Below are 18,492 nucleotides of genomic sequence, written 5' to 3'. Positions count from 1 at the left end.
TTCATTCTTTACAGTCTAAGTCTAGTTCTCTTATAATTGTGACCATATCTGCAGTTACAACCTCCACTAAAGTTTAGAACACCTCAAAGTCACCCATGAAGGCTGGAGTCGACATCTTCCAAACTCTTATTAATGCTGATTTTCTTACCTCCTTCAATGAATCACAAATTTTCTTAATGGCATCTAGAATGGAGTATGATTTCCCAAAAGTTTACAAAACTTTGTACAGATCATCAAAGGAATCACTATTTAAGGCATCTTACAAATACATCTTACAAAATGTATTTCTTAACTAGCAGGACTTGAAAGTTAAAATAGCTCCTTGATCCATGGGCTACAGAATGGATGCAGTGTTAGCAGGCATCAAAACAGTGTTGATTCTCCTTGTACACCCCCATCAGAGCTCTTGGGGGCCCAGGTGCATTGTCAATGAGTAGGGATACTTTGCAAGGAATCTATTTTTCTGAGCAGTAGATCTCAACAGTTTGCTTAAAATATTCAGTAAACCATGCTGTAAATAGATGTATTGTCATCCAGGATGTGTTGTTCCATTTATAGACCACAGGGAGAGTAGATTTAGCATACTTCTTAAAGACACTAGGATTTCTGGGATGGTAAATGAGTGCTCACTTCAATGTAAAGTCACCAGCTATATCAGATCTAACAAGAGAACCACCCTATCCTTTGAAGGTTTTGAAGGTAGGCACTCTAGCTACAAAAGTCCTAGATGGCATCTTCATCCAATATAAGGCCGTTCCACCTACACTGAAAATCTACAGCATTTAATCATAATGTATCATGATTATCTGTCTCTCCATCATCTTCCATATTAAACAGTCTCATTCATTACCAGAAGCCAAAATATTACCTTGGCATACAATAAATAAATAAATACTTGTTGGATAAAAATGGCATTCAGATGTCTAATCAGCACACCTGCAACTTCATGTTACAATCTATGAACTGTTAACTAGAGGTTAACTGCCAAATGTCCATAAAAGTAAGAAATAAAATAGAAGTCCTATGAAGACATACTACAAAAAGATAGCAACAATACATTTTTTTTACATAGTGCTTAATAATTTACATCATGATTACATATAGTCTACAGTTTTCAGAGGAGTAAGCAGCATTCATTTTCTTTAGGGATTTGGGACTGAGCCTTACATCAACACTGAAATGGTTTTTTATTACAGTTCTATCAATGTCATTTTATGCAATATGTGTCAAAAAAAATGGCAGACAAGATCCCCAAGAAAATCCTGAAGTTTGGTCAATGGATCAATATCACAGTAATGTTTGCTACAGCATACCTCTAAGCTAGAAGGCAAGAAGATAACGAAACAACCACCACAGATACAGTGAACATCACATATTCTAAGACCTGAATACATTAACTGACCCACCTGTAAAAGAATCAACCCTTTTGCAAACTGGCAGATAAGATCTGATCAATTAAAGGACACCTTTACATAGGATATAATAAAATCACTTAACTCTTTCAATTCAGTGGCCAATTTTTAACAACATTTAGATCAGCTAATTTAAAAAAAAATAGATTTCATTGAGTTCAATTTAAAATACGTAAAGCTTTTGTTAATCTAGGGTAGAAAATCTTTGGTAAGTTTCCTCAGATTCTGGTACATTATGATCAGTCAGTACAAGATCCCCCCAGTCATTGCTTTTTATCCTCACTAGTCCTCCATGTTCCCTTCTCCAATATGTTCAGGGAACTATATCTATTCTGCTTAATGTATGCGGCATATGCTAGAAGTTTCAAAAGCCATCATGTGTTTCTGTCCACTCCCATCTTTTTGCCTCTGCCAAGAATGGCAGGATCCAGAAAAGAGCTATGTTTCAGAATGAGATGACATATGTAGAGGCAAGAAATAAAAGTTTCGAGTTCTGTAAGCTCCTGACTTACATAAAAATAAAAGTTAAACTAAACAATAGTATTTCCCCAATGGGGTTCCACCAGAGATTCACTGGGTTGGATTTGGAAGATCAAATCACAGAAAAGGACATAATATGCTGCTGCTTGTTCTCCAAAGTAAAGTTAGAGACGTCAGCGTTTGTCACTGCCAAACTCCAAATGTTCCAGCATCTGGTCACCAATTTCAGGAAAAAGGGAGGTAGCTGTGAGGATCTAAGAGTGGCAACAGTGGCCAGCAGCCTGCTCTCTGAGATAACAGCTTTAATGGAGCAGCTTCACTGACTTCTACACCTCCAAACTTTATAATGACTTATAAAGCACACAATTTCCAGTCTTAAATCCCTTTTTGCTTTGAATATCCAGAGTGGTTTCTTGCACTGAACTGTGACTGATAAAGTTTCTTATAGTGGAGTAGTACCGGAAACAGACTCTCAAAAATTACAAAGTTAGTTTTAGCTTTCTGATCTAGCTGAATGTAAAGATAATGAAACTGCTACCATTGGGTATGCAGGAGTGAAGAGTTACTTAAATTATCACCTACGGACACCTGGAATAAAGTTCTTCTTAAAATAATTTAGCAGAGTACTATGATACTTAGGATGAAAGTAAAAACACAAAGACTAAGGAATGAACTGTGTGATTTGATGACAGTGGAAAGCTTAAAGAAAACAATTAACTCAATGAGTGGAACCAAAGAGCATGTATGACTGCCATAAAGAATCTCTCAATTCCTATAGACAGAGGGTTACTATAGCCAAAAATAAGAAACAGGGTGATCTTGAAAGTTAAAGAATTACCATGTAAACTTCAATCAAAGCCTGGACAGACCTCTTCAGTAAAAAATAAGGGCACTGTGAAATAATAGGATTGAGACCCAAAATAGGACCACCTGGTAGATTCTATGGATCTGAGAACTATTAACTCCCAAATTCATCAAGCATTCCCTGCCTAAGCAGTGCCCCATCTCCCTCAACCTAAGCCTTGATTGAAGACTCTGCCATTACAATTACCTTAAACTTCACAAGGGAGGTTCCCCTATGTCTTAACTCATTGCCTCTAGGTCTCTAAGAATCAAATTTATCAGGGGAACAAGTACCAAACTTAAATGAACAGGAAAGAGCTTACATTCCAAAAGAACTATACGACTTCAACACCTTATACGGGAAAAAACCTGGAAATACAAGTAGGAATGGATTCTATAGTGCTGAATAAGGAAGAAACCACGTTAGGTAAGACTGAAGACACAATATCAAAATAAATATGCTCGCTAAAGATTGTTTATTCACTAATATTACTAGGTCATGGGAAAAGTCATGACATTTTTTTTTACATGTTTTTCTATGCAAAAATGCACCATGTGACAATCCAACACTTGAAGCTAGGTATCGTTCTAACAGTTTACTTGATTAGCTGACTGAAACCTGGACTCAATGTCAGCTTAAATTAAAAGTGAAACTCTCATGAACTACAGCAGGATTAATAGCAGATTTGACACCAAAAAAGACCAGAAGCATGAAGACAGCAATGAAAACTATCTAAAATGAAGCACGGGAAAAAAAATTTTTTTTGGATAGGTTTCTGCTTTAGGGCACGTACACTTGCTGGAGAGACAGAGAGCAGGAAAGTGAGAAATCATCCCCCAAGGGAAATGGCAACAGTGCAATCCGTTCTCCTCCATTCTCCTCCCGGGATCTTGAGCACACATGCACACATGCCTAGTGCTGAGTGTCAAGCCACCAAGTTAGCTATGTGGGAGTCCAGCTACATAACCCATTTCCTCCCCTCGGCCCCCCCAAAAAAATTTTAAATGAAAATGAAAAGAACTTCAGTGATTCATGGAACAATAACAAGTGATCTAACATATATATAAATGGTGGTGGGAAGTGAAGTTTTAAAAATAAATAAATAATTTCCAAATCCGACAAATTCTAAATAAAACCCCACAAACCCAAGCTCAATAAACACTGAAATTAACAAAGAACCCTCCCTGCCATTCCTCCAAACATCACAATCAAATTGCTAAAAACTTAAGATAAAGTAAAAAATCTTAAAAGCACCCAGAAAAACACACACACACACACACACACACACACATTATATAAAGAGAAAAAATTAAACTACTCAGACATTTACCGTAAGAAACAATACAGATCAGAAGACATTGGAAAGGTATCCTAGTGTTGATGGAGAGAAAAGACAGTATACCTAGAACTTTATATCCAGCAAAAATATTCTTAGAAAAATTAAGAAAAAATAAAGGCTTCAGCAGATAGACAAAACAGAACTGCACTACTTAAATTACAGGAAGTTCTGAAGGTGGAAGAAAAACAAGAGATAAAACTTGGATCCAGAGACAGCAGATGGCATGTTGTTTAAGGCCCAGGACTTCCACCTACAAGGCCAACTGCAGTTTGGGTCTCAGACCTGGTGGCTTGCTCTCACTTTCTCTTTCTCTCTCTCTGGTCAAATTCAAAAATAATAATAAAAAAATTAAAAGTAAAAATAAACAATAAAAAAACCTTGGATCTATATAAATGAAAGATGAGTGACAGAAATATGATCCCATTCTATGAAATATCCAGAATAGGTAAATCCATAGAGATAAAAAAACAGATGGTCAGATACCAGGGGCAGAAGGATAGGAAGTATTGGGAATAACTGCTCAATGGGAAGAAATTTTTTTGGGGGGGCGGGGGTCATGTTTTGGAAAAGGAAACTAGACAATAATATAAATGTACTAAATGCCAGCGAACTGTTTTCTCCAAAATGACTAATTTTATGTTATGTAAATTTTTTTCAGTTTTTTAAAAACGATAAATAACTGTTGAAAGCAAAAGTAGTAACTGTATTTGGGAGTTCTGACATCTACAGAAATAAAAGAGAAAGGGAAGTATATTGCTAGTAAGCGTTTACATTACTGTATATGTAAAGTGCTCTAACACTCTTTGAAGGTAAGCTGTCAAAAGTTCAATTTTCATACTTGAAATCCTAGAATAACTGCTGACGAGCAAAAAAAAGTATGCTAATAAGTGAAACTGGAGAAAAACTGAATAATAAAAAAAATTTAAGACAGAAAAAGTAAATATAAAAAGAACAGATGGAAAAGGACACAAATAGTAAAATAACAGGTTTAAACCCTACTTTATTGGTAATTACATTAAACATGAAGGGTCTAAAAAACACAATTAAAAGGCAGAGGTTGTCAGAATGAATTTTTAAAATCAAAATCCAACCATATGCTGTCTACAAGAAATACACTTCAGCTATTAACTGCACACAGGTAAGTTAGAAATAAAATGATGGAAAAAGATAGATCATGCAAACAGTGATCCAATAAAATTTGAAATGCCTATCAGAAAAAAAGCTGTTTTCAGGCTTACAAATATTACCAGAGATAAAGACAAATTCACCATAATGAAACAGCCAAATCAAGACATAACAATCCCAAAAGTGACATATCAAATAACAACTTAATAGAATAGAATTGAGACCTGTACATAAGGGACTTCCAAAAGTTCATGGACAAATAGAATTAATGTAAAAGTTTATTTTGGTTCAAAAATTTTTTGAAATATAAGCAGTTTTTTTTTTAATAATATGCATGTCCATGAACTTTTTGAAGAACTGCTCATCCTTCACTTTTATATGGTCAGTTATTATTGATAAAAATCACCAAACTACTCATGAAGGAAAACATCTGACTATGAAGTATAATCAAGCAAATTCAGTAGAGACCCCAGTTGTAATTGCTGTTCCACATGTGGTCTATTCACTGGCACAAATTAATACCACTTGTGGCACCTAGTATATATCCATCAAATTAACAAATAGGTTTTCTTCTCTATTCCAAAAACAAATGACTGAAGCTGTTTAAACACAGCAGTCCAGAGCATACCTTCACTGTCACAGTTCAGGGCTACATCAACACTCCATCTATTATTATCAGGTCCACAGAGACTTTGGGCATCTCAGTATCTCACAAGTTCACGATGTTATTATTCCTACCAGGAAATATGAGTTTTCCTAAATCCCTACATCCACATCCCCACCTATTTTTGGCACTATTGAGCTTTCTACTTCTTGTCTATGTAATACAAGAAAAAAAAGATATTTCATTACCATTTTAATTTGCGTATTTCTTAATGTTAATAAGTTCATCTCTTATGCTTATTAGGATTTTTTTTTCTGTAAACTATATTAATATCCATTGCCTATTTTTTTGTGGAAGATGTTGCCCTCAAATTGTTGATGCGTAGTCCCTTGTGTAGCCTGATGATAATGCCTAGTCAGTTTAAGTAGTACACATTATCTTCTCTAATTTTTTCATCTTTTTGCTGAATGGAAATCTTTAACTTTTATATAAATGAAGTCATTAATGTCATACCTTTTTTGTTTGTTTGTTTTTAGAGGTTTTTGCTATAGGGCACGTGCGCTTGCCAGACAGAGAGAGACAGAGAGAGGGAAAGCGAGAACTCACCCCCCAGAGGGGATGGCCACACCGCAATCAATCCCTTCCCCTCCATTCTCCTCTCAGGATCTTGGGCACGCACACACACGCGCCTAGTGTAAGTTTAAGCCACCGGGTCCAGGATGCAAACCGTGGTCAACTACATGAGAGTCCAGCAACATAGCCATTACACTAACTGCTGGTCCCTCCTATCTTTTTTTTTTTTTTTTTAAGAAGGGTTTTTTCTAATGGGCGTGTGTGCTCACCAGAGACAGAAAGCAAGAAATCACCGACCCCCTCCCTGGGAGGATGGCCACACCACAGTCTCTTCTCCTCCATTTTCCTCTCAGGATCATGGGCAGGTACACACACACATCTGGCAAGTTTCAAGCCTTCAGGTCCGAGACTCAAACTGCAGTCAACTACGTGGGAGTTCAGTGACGTAACCATTATGCCATCTGCTGGTCCCCTGATACCAGTTTTTTAAATTAACTTATTTTTTTCTTCCATGAGAAAGAGAGACAGAGCACTCCCAGAGAGAGTCTTGATGGCACAACCCACCCCCAGCCTCAACCAATCCTGAATCATGGGCACGCATGAGCCCTGCATACTCAGGGAAGTCTCTGCAAACCCAGAACCTTCCCATGAGGGTCAGTTTGACAAGGTATCACATCTTCTAGCTATGCCATATAGCATCTCTCCAGACAAATTTCTATAGGTAAGAGTTTTGTAGGAATTACACATTTAATTTAAAAATTCAGTAATTCATCACTTCTTTTTTAAAAAAATCTGGTATTTGGAATTATTCTCCATTTTCATTCATTTTATTAACATGTTTGTTGGCTGATTAATCTTATCAAAAGTCTGCCTGGCTTTTTTTTTTTTTTTTTTTTTTTGCGGGGTGGGGGGGTTGCTATAGGACGCATGTGCTTGCCAGAAAGAAAGAGAGACAGAAAGCGAAAAAATCACCCCCAGCGGGGATGGCCATGCCGCAATCCCTTCTCCATTCTCCTCTTGGGATCTTGGGCATGCACGCACATGCGCCTGGCATTGAGTTTAAGCCACCGGGTCCCGGACTCGAACCACGGTGGACTACATGGGAGTCCAGTGACATAGCCATTAGGCCAACTGCTAGTCCCGCTTATTAATCTTTTCAAAGAACAATCTCTTGGTTCGGCACATCTTTTTTTATTTTCAATTTCACTGACTCCTGCTCTTAACTTCATGCTGTTTTTTGAACTCTTCAAAAGAACTTGACTTTTGCTTTTAACTTCAAGCTGTTTTCTGAAGCCTTCAAATGAATCTGTTTTAAGAATAAGAGCAAGCTTCTCACATTTAGGTAAGTCACTCTGCCACTCTGTACAAGGTCTGGTCTCAGAGCTTTCAACACACCCACTGCACAATGTGAATGCTATTCTTACATATGCAGGATGGGGGGGGGGTCATATATAAACCTTACCAACCATGCTTACACATCAATGTTTTTGACTGCATCAGTATCTTGCAGTCAAATAAATAAGGTTATGTGCAGTTACTGTAAGTACAAAACGTCTGTACGGTTGTAACTGTATGTATGTATCAAGGCAAATATATCCTCTGCTCAGCTAATTGGACAATTTGATAAAATTAGTAACTAGAAATGAAATCTCCAGTTGCTTTACCAGACGCTACTTAAAACTTGCAGTTAATAATAGGAGAGAAGTCTGGCTCTGACGGTCACATTCATTTTCATCACCCCACCACCATACACACATAATTAATCAATAAATTAATAAATGCACATTCTTTTCCTAGCTATGGAAGCTTGCATCCTGGTTAGGAGCAGTTTCAGATTACAAAACAGATTTTGGTCTTAAATCTTTTTGCCTGCAATTGAGCGTTGAGGCAGATAAAGTTCTACATGCAACAGAATGTTGGGTTTGGACACATGCTGAATGGCTTATTAGAGTGTAAGGGCCTGAAACGTGATTTTATACATGATCAGCGTCAAAACAGATGTTACAGTTCCCACTGCACTGGGAAGCAACTCCTACATGTCCTTGGTACGATTCAAAAGGTGTACACAGAGGGGAAAGAATGAGTGTGGATATAGGTCAACTTTCAAATTCCTGACTTGTTTAACGCAGATTGATTAACAAGCACAAAAACACAAGTTACCAGATTACTTCTATTTCTGGCTACAAAAGGCTGAAGGCTTCTACCTAACGAGAGCTTTATTTCCCCTCATTTTTGAGGATGAAATTTTGAGGGGCGACAGGTGACCTTAAAAGCGCTGCCTAATGTTAAGAAACAGCCAGTAGTGATCAGAATCGCGTTTGTAGAAGTTGGGGCTGCGCGCGTACCAGGCTGCCTCACCAGGCCAGGTAATATAAGCCAGGGCCGCTCTCAGGCGCTGGCCGCGGACACCAAACGAGGGGGAAGGGAAGCGAGAAGAGACCCAGGACTGAAACAAAGGAAGCGGGGCTGCTCCAAGAGGGGGTGGATTTGGCGTCCCGGTGGGGAAGAGAGAAAAGCCAAGGCTGCTGGGGAGACTGGACTCACAGAACTTGGAGGTGGAGGTGTTGATGTTGATGGTGGAGCTGGGGGTGGGGGCGGGTGCCGCCTTGGCCACGGCGGCGGCCGCGTCGCAGCTCTTCAACATCATGATCACCCCATTGGCCTCCGGCGGTGGTGGCGGCCCCATCGAGAGCCCCTCCTTAGGGCCTTTCCTGTCCACGGCGACAGCGGGCACCGCCAGCAACTGCCCCCCTGGAGGCTCTCGGGCAGGGGCCGGGATCGACGAAGTGGGCGGTGGGGGTGGTGGGGGCTGCCGAAAGCCGTCCACGGCGGCCTCCCAGTTGTTGTGGTTCTGGTCGTCCATCATTGCTTCGTAGCTGCCCCCCTCCTCCTCTTCCATGCTTTCCTCCATCCTGCTAGCCCCCAGCACCAGCCCGCCTTACAGGCACCTGCCGCCCGTCGCAACCCCGGGCCAGGGGGCACCGCTACCTCCTTGAGCTCACATTGCCTAGCAGAAACGAGTGTGGCGGTGAAGGCTGCGGCACGCCAGGTGTCTCGCTCTCCGCCGGGCCGACTCTCTTAGAGAGACCGAGGACGGCGGTGGGCGCTCCGGAGCTCTCGCTCGGGGAGAGGCAGCCGCAAAGCGCTGGTGCCTTTCACGACATTTTACAGCAGCTTCCAACAGGCAGTTGGAAAGAGAAGTTGGGGGAGCGGCCACGAGGGCACGTGGTGTGAGGGACGAGCCAGCAGCAGCAAAGCGAAAAGGGGCGGGAGCTGGGAGTCACCTCAGCGAAGTAAGGCAGTGGTGCACCCCGCCTCGATGGCCCAGTGGTGAAAGAGATTGGGCGACGGTGCGAACGCGCATCGGCCCGCCCCGCCCCCGGCCGGGTCTCACGTGACAAGGGGTTTGATCTACGCACGCGCATTCGCAGACGTCTTGGTAACCAGGACGACGAGCATCCGGCTGGGCTTCTGAAGATGCGCGCAGAGCGGCTCCACGGTCTGTGTGCCGCTGGTCATACTTCCGGTGGAGTTTTTTGGTTTGTTTTTGTTTTTCACGCTCGACAGGTCCCTCCTGCCTTCCCACCTCTGAGTGCCTCGCAGCCCTGGCCTTCGCGTCTGAGCGGAGATGGGGGGCCGGAAGAGAGTCGGCGTCTCCGATGGTAAATGCCTGGGACGGTCCTGGGCGGCCCCTCATCCTACTGCGGGTGAGCCTCGCTCTCGCTACCCAAACCTTCAAAACCAGGAAACGGACTCCTCGGAGGGCGGAAGGAAGAAAGAAATGGGATTGAGACGTGCGCGAAAGCTTTCCAAGTTCTATACTCCTCCTATACGCTAAAGCCAGAAACCGAACTTTTTTCTTAAAATACCTAGTTTCTTGCACTGTTTCACAGATTTGAAGACAAATCAAAGGTTGTGTGTGAGCGTCTTGAAGGATAAGGAAGAAAATTATGTAATTTATTATCATTTCTTTTGCTCCAGAAAGTCAATTTACATCCCTCAACTGATAGCTATAGTAGTATATTATATGAGAATGCATGCTGTAGTCGTTTATTGTGTATTATATGGGAATACATACTGTGATCGTTGGTGGTAGAGCTCATTCTGGCTATTGATAAGACAATTGTCTGGAAAAATCGTCTATTACAATTAAGCTAGAAGATAATCTTTTTTCACAAGGTATATAATTGGTGTGAAATGAATCACTTTAGCCACTGAAAAATTATTCGTTGATGTACTTCAGTAGCCACGTTTGTTTTGGCCTCCATAGGTATTCTAATATACTCTGCACTGTGTAATGGAACTTTTTTACCAATCACTTGGAATTTGTCATTTCAAACAATGCTACTTTATATTAATCAATGGCATATTTCTTGAATGAACACAAGTTTTTAATTCTCTAGCCTTGGAACATTTGGGGATGCTAAAAAAAATTTAAAGGAAAAGAAAACTTAGTGAAATGCTTGTTGGCGGGGTGAGGGGGGAATACTTTAGAATTCCATACCCGGGAAAAGACAGAGGTTAAGAAGTTAAGACAAATTTTATCTTTTGCAGACAACTGATAGATTGTCATCAACAGACTCAAGGTATATGATGGGCGGGTGTGACTACAGATAAAGAGTTCTCTCTACATAAAAGATACAACAAACAGAACACAAGTGTCATAAATGTGTCTCCAATAGCATGCTCACAAAATATATGAAGCAAAAATTGAAAAGGAAGAAAACTCTACCATCCAAGTAGACAGTTTTCACATATCTTACATATTGCAGTGGGACCCCTTAAAAACTAGGTACATGTACTAATGAGAGCCTGTGAATGTGACCTTATTTGGAAAAAGTCTTTGCAGACCTAATTAGAGATTTTGAGATGAAGCAGTCATGCTAGATTATCCAGGTGAGCCATAAATCTTTTTTTGAGAGTTTGTTTCTCTCTGTGTGTGTGTGTGTGTGTGTGTGTGTGTGTGTTTGCTATAGGGTGCGGGTACTCACCCGAGAGACAGGACAAGAAAGAGAGAAGTCTCCCCCCAAGGGGACATGGCCACACCGCAATTCCTTGATTCTCTTCTCAGTATGTTGGGCACACAAGCACATGCACCCAGTGTGAGTTAAGCCATTGGATCTGGTACTTGAATTGCTGTTGACTATGTGGGAGCCCAGTGACATAACCATTATGCCATCTGCTGGTCCTAGGTGGGCCATAAATCTAATGACAGGTGTCATTGTAAGAGAAAGAAAAAAGGATATTGGAGACAGAAGAAACACAGAAATAAGGAGCAGGTAATATGACCAAAAGTACAGATTAGAGTGATTAGGCCATAAATCAAGGAAAGGTGACAACTACCCAAAGCTAGGCGAAGCAAAGAATTAGCTGTCCTCTAGAGCCTACAGAGGGAGTGGCACCCAACACTTACACTTCTAGCTTTCAGAACTATGAGAGAATATAATTTGTTGTTTTAAGTCACCTGTTTGTAGTAATTTGTCATAGCAGCCCTAGGAAATTAATATGTAGATCAAAAAGAATAAAAATCTTGAAGGGACTAGAATAATACAATTACCAAGCTTAATCTAGTATATATGTATAAAACATTACTTTAGCAACTGCCAAATATACATGCCTTTTGAAAATATTTGAAACATTTACAAAAATTGAGCATACTGAGTCATAAAGCAGTTGTCTTTTCATATCTAAGGACTGGTATCATAGCAACCACATCCTCGGACGCTATACAGTAAAGTTACGAATCAGTAATCAAAAGATAATTCTCCCACTCTAATTAACTCATAGGTCAGAAAATCATAATAGAAATAGGACTTTTAGAACTGAAGGGAGCAGTACTATCATAGCAATTTAATTTCCATCCTAATAAGGTCCTATTCGAGGGGTTTTTACCTACCACACTGGTGAATACAAAACCCCTCACATATATACTACCAAAATAACATTCATTTTTGCCTTAATTAGTTAAATACACTATTATGGCAAAATCTAACAATACTTGGGTCAAACCAGTCACTGACACAGTACAATTTGTCATCAGTAAGAAATACCACCTACCGAAGTGAACCCAAGTAAACTGATTGGTTTTAAATACCTATTATGAAACAATGTTGTATTATACTTTAAAGTAGATTATATTTTAATAGTATTAACTTAAAATCTTTGATGATTTGTTCTAGTATATGGAGACTGGATATAAAATTATTAACAACACTAATCCAATAGTGGACACATAATTAATTACTATAACCATAGTCACAGATATTTATTTGGTTAGTTTTTGTTTGTTTCTATTTCCCACAGGCTATGAGTTTCATTAAGCTTAATAAATACATGTTTGTATACATAACGAGAAGACTAATTCAAAACATCAAAGTTATCTAGGGATGTTGAGATTATGATTTTAATTTTTTCTGTATCTTTCAATGTTCTCTATCATGAACATATTTAATTTTTATAATAAAAAAATCCAAAAATGAAAGTAAATGGCATTAAGGAAATATAAACTGGTATTTCTTAGGTAAATGTTTTTATTTTGGCTTCTAGGGAAAAAAATCTCAAGCAAAGATCACCTAAAAATCAAGGCTGTTTGCTGGCCAGCAGACAAGTAAGGTCTAGGAAGGTGGAAGTGTAGCATGGTCCAGATGGGGCTTCCACTCTACTTCTCTGCCATGTTCTCTGTCCTTGCTTTTTTCCAGATTTCATCCAGACAGCTGGCACAATGGCCCCAGGCCTCTTATTCACAAACCACAAAGTCAAGAGAAAGAACTCATGAATTCTGGTGGCTGTCTATTATAAGCAAATTCTTTCCCAGAACCCCTCAACAAACTTCCTCTCAAGGTCTCATTGGCCCATTCCTGAAACCACCACATAGCACCTAACCTTGGATTCTAGATCATTTTATTGGAAAGAGTATGGATTTATTCTTAGAAAATAAGGCCCACTTCTGGAACTCAGAGTGGGATTGGTTGATCCTTAAGTACATTGGCTGAGGGAAATAAATGGATACAAGAACACATATTGGGGTCTATTTTGGAGTTTTAAATACGTGCTAGGTAGGCAACAATGTCCATTATAGGCCCAAGAACCTAATGCCCTGAAACCCATCCAATGGATCTAAGATCATCCCAACCTCTCTACTACCTCTATTTCATCAATAGCTCATAATCAATATATTTATGCAAAATTGTATATGTACTGATTATAAACAAGAAATATATAACTCATGTTTAATTATAATGTACATATGTGACTAATTGAAATAGTTAAAAACTTTTTTGGGGGGAAGTACAGAGACTTGGTCAGTAAGAATAAATCTCTGTAATTATTCTCAGCTTAAATTACCCAAATGTCACCTTCCCCACAGAATATTTTGTTGTAATAGTTCAATATTATTCAATGAATAAATGCATGACTAGCTTAAATCTACCTGAAATCTGTTCTATATCAACAGTCTGTTACTTTAGCCAACACATAGAACATAGCTTATACTTGAGATATATTTGCCTAAGAGAAAGAAAAATTGTTTATTGTCATTTACATATCTTTCATCTACCCTCCTAATTCTTGGTTTGTTGGTAAAAAAGATAAAATTGCTCAGAGGTAAGCAATAAGTGGAGATTTATACACACACACACACACACACACACACACATATATATACATATTCCACAAATGATATATAACTCCTTAAGTAGTGAAGTAAGAATTGAATTCGAGAAGATTGTGATGGACAATATACAGACATGATTTCTTTTAATTGCTAATTTAGTGTTAATTTTGTAAAACAATTAGCTGGGAAACTTAAAGATGCAACTTTGATGTAAGTAGACCATATTAGGATAAAGAAGAGTGAACACTTTTTTTAGTCTCCAGGAGATTATACTAACACAACATTTGTCAAAGAAATGATTTGTGAATGTATAATGCAGTTGGAAGACTAAATGCAAAGCTATTGGAAGGATCTCGATTAGAAGGTAAAAGGATTAGAACCATGTAAATAACTGAAGTCTCAATAGTTCACACTGAGATTAATTCTTACAGTGAAGATGTAAAGCCACTCGGGGGAGTATTCTTTATTTGGTATGTATTTCCAGGTTGAATTTTGTTCCTTTTATGTCTTAATATCTGAGTCCTAAATTCTGTCCTAACCAGGGAATGGAAATAATGATGCAGATTCTTTCATAAACCTGATGAATTTAGATGCTGAAGGAAATTACTTTAGCCTGAAGGCAGCTATAGAAAAAATAAGTTTTTCCTATCAAACCCCATTGCAGATCTATCCTTTTCACTCACTCACTCTCAAATATTTCTATGTTCAGGCATTGTGCTGGAGCTATAAGAATAAACAGCCCCTGGTGGAGTTTCCATTCCATTGAAGTGTAAGCATTAAATGATTAACCACACGAGCCAAAGCATGACAAGCACTGTGAAGGAAAATAATAGGGGCTATACGAAAGTATTCCAGAGAAAATTATTTTACTTTGAATGATCAAAGAGAACTTCTCTAAAAAAGAATATATCTGCTCTGATAAAAAGGATGAGTAGAAGTTAGCCAGATAGGGAGAAAACATTTCAGGCAGAAGAAGCAGAATGACAGAAGGTGTTTGACATTATCAGTGAACTGGAAAAAAAAAGGTAATGAGACTCCAGTAAGATGAAGGGGAGGAAAAGAGGCATGACATATGGCAGAAAGGTAGGACTTGGCTGGACTGTGCATGTGCTATCGAGGGCTTTGATTCTGTGTGAAAGGGGAAGAGGTAGAGAAGTGCATATAATGTGACTTACATTTTATAAGGGTATCTAACTACCCTGAGAAGCATGGCCTAAAGGAAAGGAAAGCATGAAAACAGAGCAGTGAAGGAGTTATGACAATACTTCAGGCAAGAGATGATGGTAGCTTGAACTTGAGGGATGGCCATGAACAATAAGTGGTAGACTACAGATTTATTTTGACATTAGAATGGACAGGATTTCATGATGAATTAAATATGGAGGGTGAGACAGAAAACTTTTAAGAATGGGTCACTCTGGATTAGACCTGGATTAAAAATTATATTCTATCCAAAACTGGGATTTGTGATGTTACTTGTGAGGGAAGGAGAGATGATGAATAATGAAGATGATGAATCAGCCATGGACTCTAAGCTAGGTATGAAAGTATGGGGCAGATGGCTAGAGAGAAGGTAGAGTTGTTCATGGATGAGACTTCTCCATGATGTTGGGAAAGTATTGCAAGGGATATCTGTCCTTAAGCTAAAATCTAGCAAGATAGGTCATAACCAAAAAAAAAATGTTTAAATTAATTATTTCAAAGGTGGTGCAGTTGCTGCCAGTCACAAGACCTGCAATAGGTGTAGTTGACATTTGTCTCTCTTTTAATTCAGCTTACAAGCACCCAATTTCCTTGCTATTTAGATACACATTTTGTGTGCTTTGGTGAGACAAGTCCCAGTTCTGTACTGGAAGCCAGAAGGTGCCAGATAGTCTATCCCCTCACATGCCATCATCAAGAACAATAGCATACAACCTACACTTAGCCAAGCAGACCCTTCTGACAAGGGACTTGAGTCTACAGAAAGTGACACAAAACAGCAGGCATTTGGAAATGATTCATGACACCTGCAGAGTCAGTCTCACAGTGAAGGCAGTGCTAGAGGCTGCCCCTTTGGCATGACCTCAGCCATATTCTCAGTTGCCCAGTTTTACTTGGTTTCAGCCTATGTTCCAGGCTAGGTACTCAACCTTCTTGTTGATTCCATGAGCTACCCAGTGTCCTTCCAATAAATTCATCTTCAGTTAAGCAGTGTTGGTTATTGTTATTTGCAAACAAAAATACAGATAGATACTGTGGGACTGTGGGAGTGACTGGCCAAGGTGGAGAGCAAGCAAAGTCACTAAGGTGAGGGGATAAACCTCAAAAGAGGACCCTGCCTTGTGTCTCTTTTAGTGATTCTTTATACGGTCCCCCAACATCCCCCCCCACACACACACACACACACACTAAATTGATCAAAGGACAGACATATGGCCCCCTCTGTCACTTGAAATTCAATGCTCAGAGCTGGTACAGCATAACTACAACCCTAGACATTCACTCTCAAGATGTGCATCATGTAGCTCCCAGTAAATGCTTCTGTACACTCCATGTCCTCAAAACAAAAAGCAGCCACATCTGGTTGCCATGAAGGTTTCTGGGTGGTGTTCATATGAGACATATGGGACAGAGACTGCTTCAGAACACAGGGAGGAGAGCAATGGATGCACTTAACTAAGAAAACAATTAACTTCTCAAGTCCTTTTCGCTTGGCACTAATACAATAGATTCTTGCATAATGAAGTATCATTTCCCAGTTGTGCCAAGTGTCCATTTTCATGTTCTAATTCAGGTTCCTAGAGCTACTCATTGTGTCAAAGAATTAAACTTAATGTAAACAAGAAAGAGATGCACTGGAAGGGCTAAGTGAAACAACAAAAGATTCTCAGATATCAGTGGATTGCAGTTTTCAGTGAAAAACAAAATCACTTTAGTATTTCCATTATACACAGTTATTTGGTATAAACTGTTGCTTGCAAACGAAAACCAGAGTTAAATTTCACTTTTTTAAGAATTGTTTTTCATTTTACAAGAAATGTTTAAGGAAAACAAACACATTTGCAAGATTATAAAGAAAACTCATGTACATTTTCCCCATACTTTTCTTAAACTTTTAAAGACTAATTTTGGCCATTATAGATGAAGATGTAATGTGAGGGAACCAGCAGTTAGCGTAATGGCTATGTCGCTGGACCCCCACGTAGTTGACCATGGTTTGCATCCCGGACCCGGTGGCTTAAAACTCACGCCGGGCACGTGTGCGTGCATGCCCAAGATCCCAAGAGGAGAATGGAGGAGAAGGGATTGCGGCATGACCAACCCCTCTGGGGGGTGATTTCTCGCTTTCTGTCTCTATGTCTCTCTCTGTCTGTCTGGCAAGTGCTCGTGCCCTATAGTGAAAAAAAAAAAAAATACCTCTCAAAAAAAAAAAAAAAAGATGTAATGTGAAAAAAAAAAAAAAGATTTTAAAAAATTGGTAAAATACTGTTGTCGATGTTCTTATTATATCCCAGCACTGAAGAACTTCATGGGAAAACATTGGGTTGTCGAGAAAGTCATGACGCATTTTTGCATAGAAAAACGCATCGTGATCATGACTTTTCTGATGACCTAATACGTAAAAATACTAAGATGGACCTTGACATCACTTTAAGAGACAATAAAACTCATGATATTAGCAATTGTAATTTACATAATGAAATTAAAATATTTTATACTATTTTCTGTAATGGCAATTGATCATAGACAACCAAACCCCATCAAGATACTTGAGTATGATATATTAAATTCATTGTTCATTTCCAATTTAGGTTTTGCTTCAAGAATTTGACAACTCGAGAAGAAGCCGGGCCTTCAGCAGAAGATTCCATATGGCACCAGCGAACTAGATTTTTCAGGGAATGGAGATTTTCTACTGATAATTCAGCCTCCAACAAACGAGCTAGTGATGGATCTAAGAGCACTGTAGCTAAACATCCAAATACTAATAGGGTTAAAATATTCCCCAATATCTACTGAATCTGCTGCACCAGTGATCACAACAGAACGACAAAGAGATTCTAGATCACCTCTGCTTGCGCCTTAACATTTAGACTGAATTTCAAGAATTTGAAAGAAACACACCATCCATCAGATGACAAGAAATCACCGCCGGATCATGAGAAATATGGGAAAACAAGAAAATACCTCTCCTCCAAGGGAAAAGAGTAACTCTTCTTCATCCACAAGCAGTTTGGTGAAAATCATGGAAATGTCTGATAAGGAATTTAGAGCATTCATAATGTTGAAGCTAACAGAGATGGAAGAGAAGAGAGATAATGAACTGCTAAAGAGAAAGGAGAAAGAAGTTGACGAGATCCAGGAGGTGAGGAAATTCTTGCAAGATCTAAAAGAGGAATTACACACTTTACAAAAGACTCAATCGGAACTGCTAGAGATGAAGTCTATAATACAGGAAGTCAAAATCTCCCTTGAAAGTATTAAAAGCAGACTAGATCATTCAGAAAATAGAATCTCAGA

General features: G+C 39.1%; 1 protein-coding gene across 1 annotated transcript in view; it reads right to left on the bottom strand.

Annotated features, from left to right (window-relative positions):
- The window catches only part of CACUL1 (CDK2 associated cullin domain 1), a 68,951-nt gene extending 59,322 nt beyond the window's left edge, over nucleotides 1-9,629 (bottom strand). The window contains exon 1 of the mRNA XM_006160405.3: nucleotides 8,922-9,629. Within this exon, the coding sequence (XP_006160467.1) occupies nucleotides 8,922-9,288 (367 nt within the window). The 5' untranslated portion in view covers nucleotides 9,289-9,629. The remainder of the gene's footprint in view (nucleotides 1-8,921) is intronic.
- Between the last annotated feature and the right edge of the window lie 8,863 nt (nucleotides 9,630-18,492).

This window comes from Tupaia chinensis, unplaced genomic scaffold (assembly GCF_000334495.1).
Source record: "Tupaia chinensis unplaced genomic scaffold, TupChi_1.0 Scaffold000683_1, whole genome shotgun sequence".
Taxonomy (NCBI): domain Eukaryota; kingdom Metazoa; phylum Chordata; class Mammalia; order Scandentia; family Tupaiidae; genus Tupaia; species Tupaia belangeri.
The sequence above is the reverse complement of the archived record's forward strand: the minus strand, read 5'-3'. Positions and strand labels throughout refer to the sequence as shown.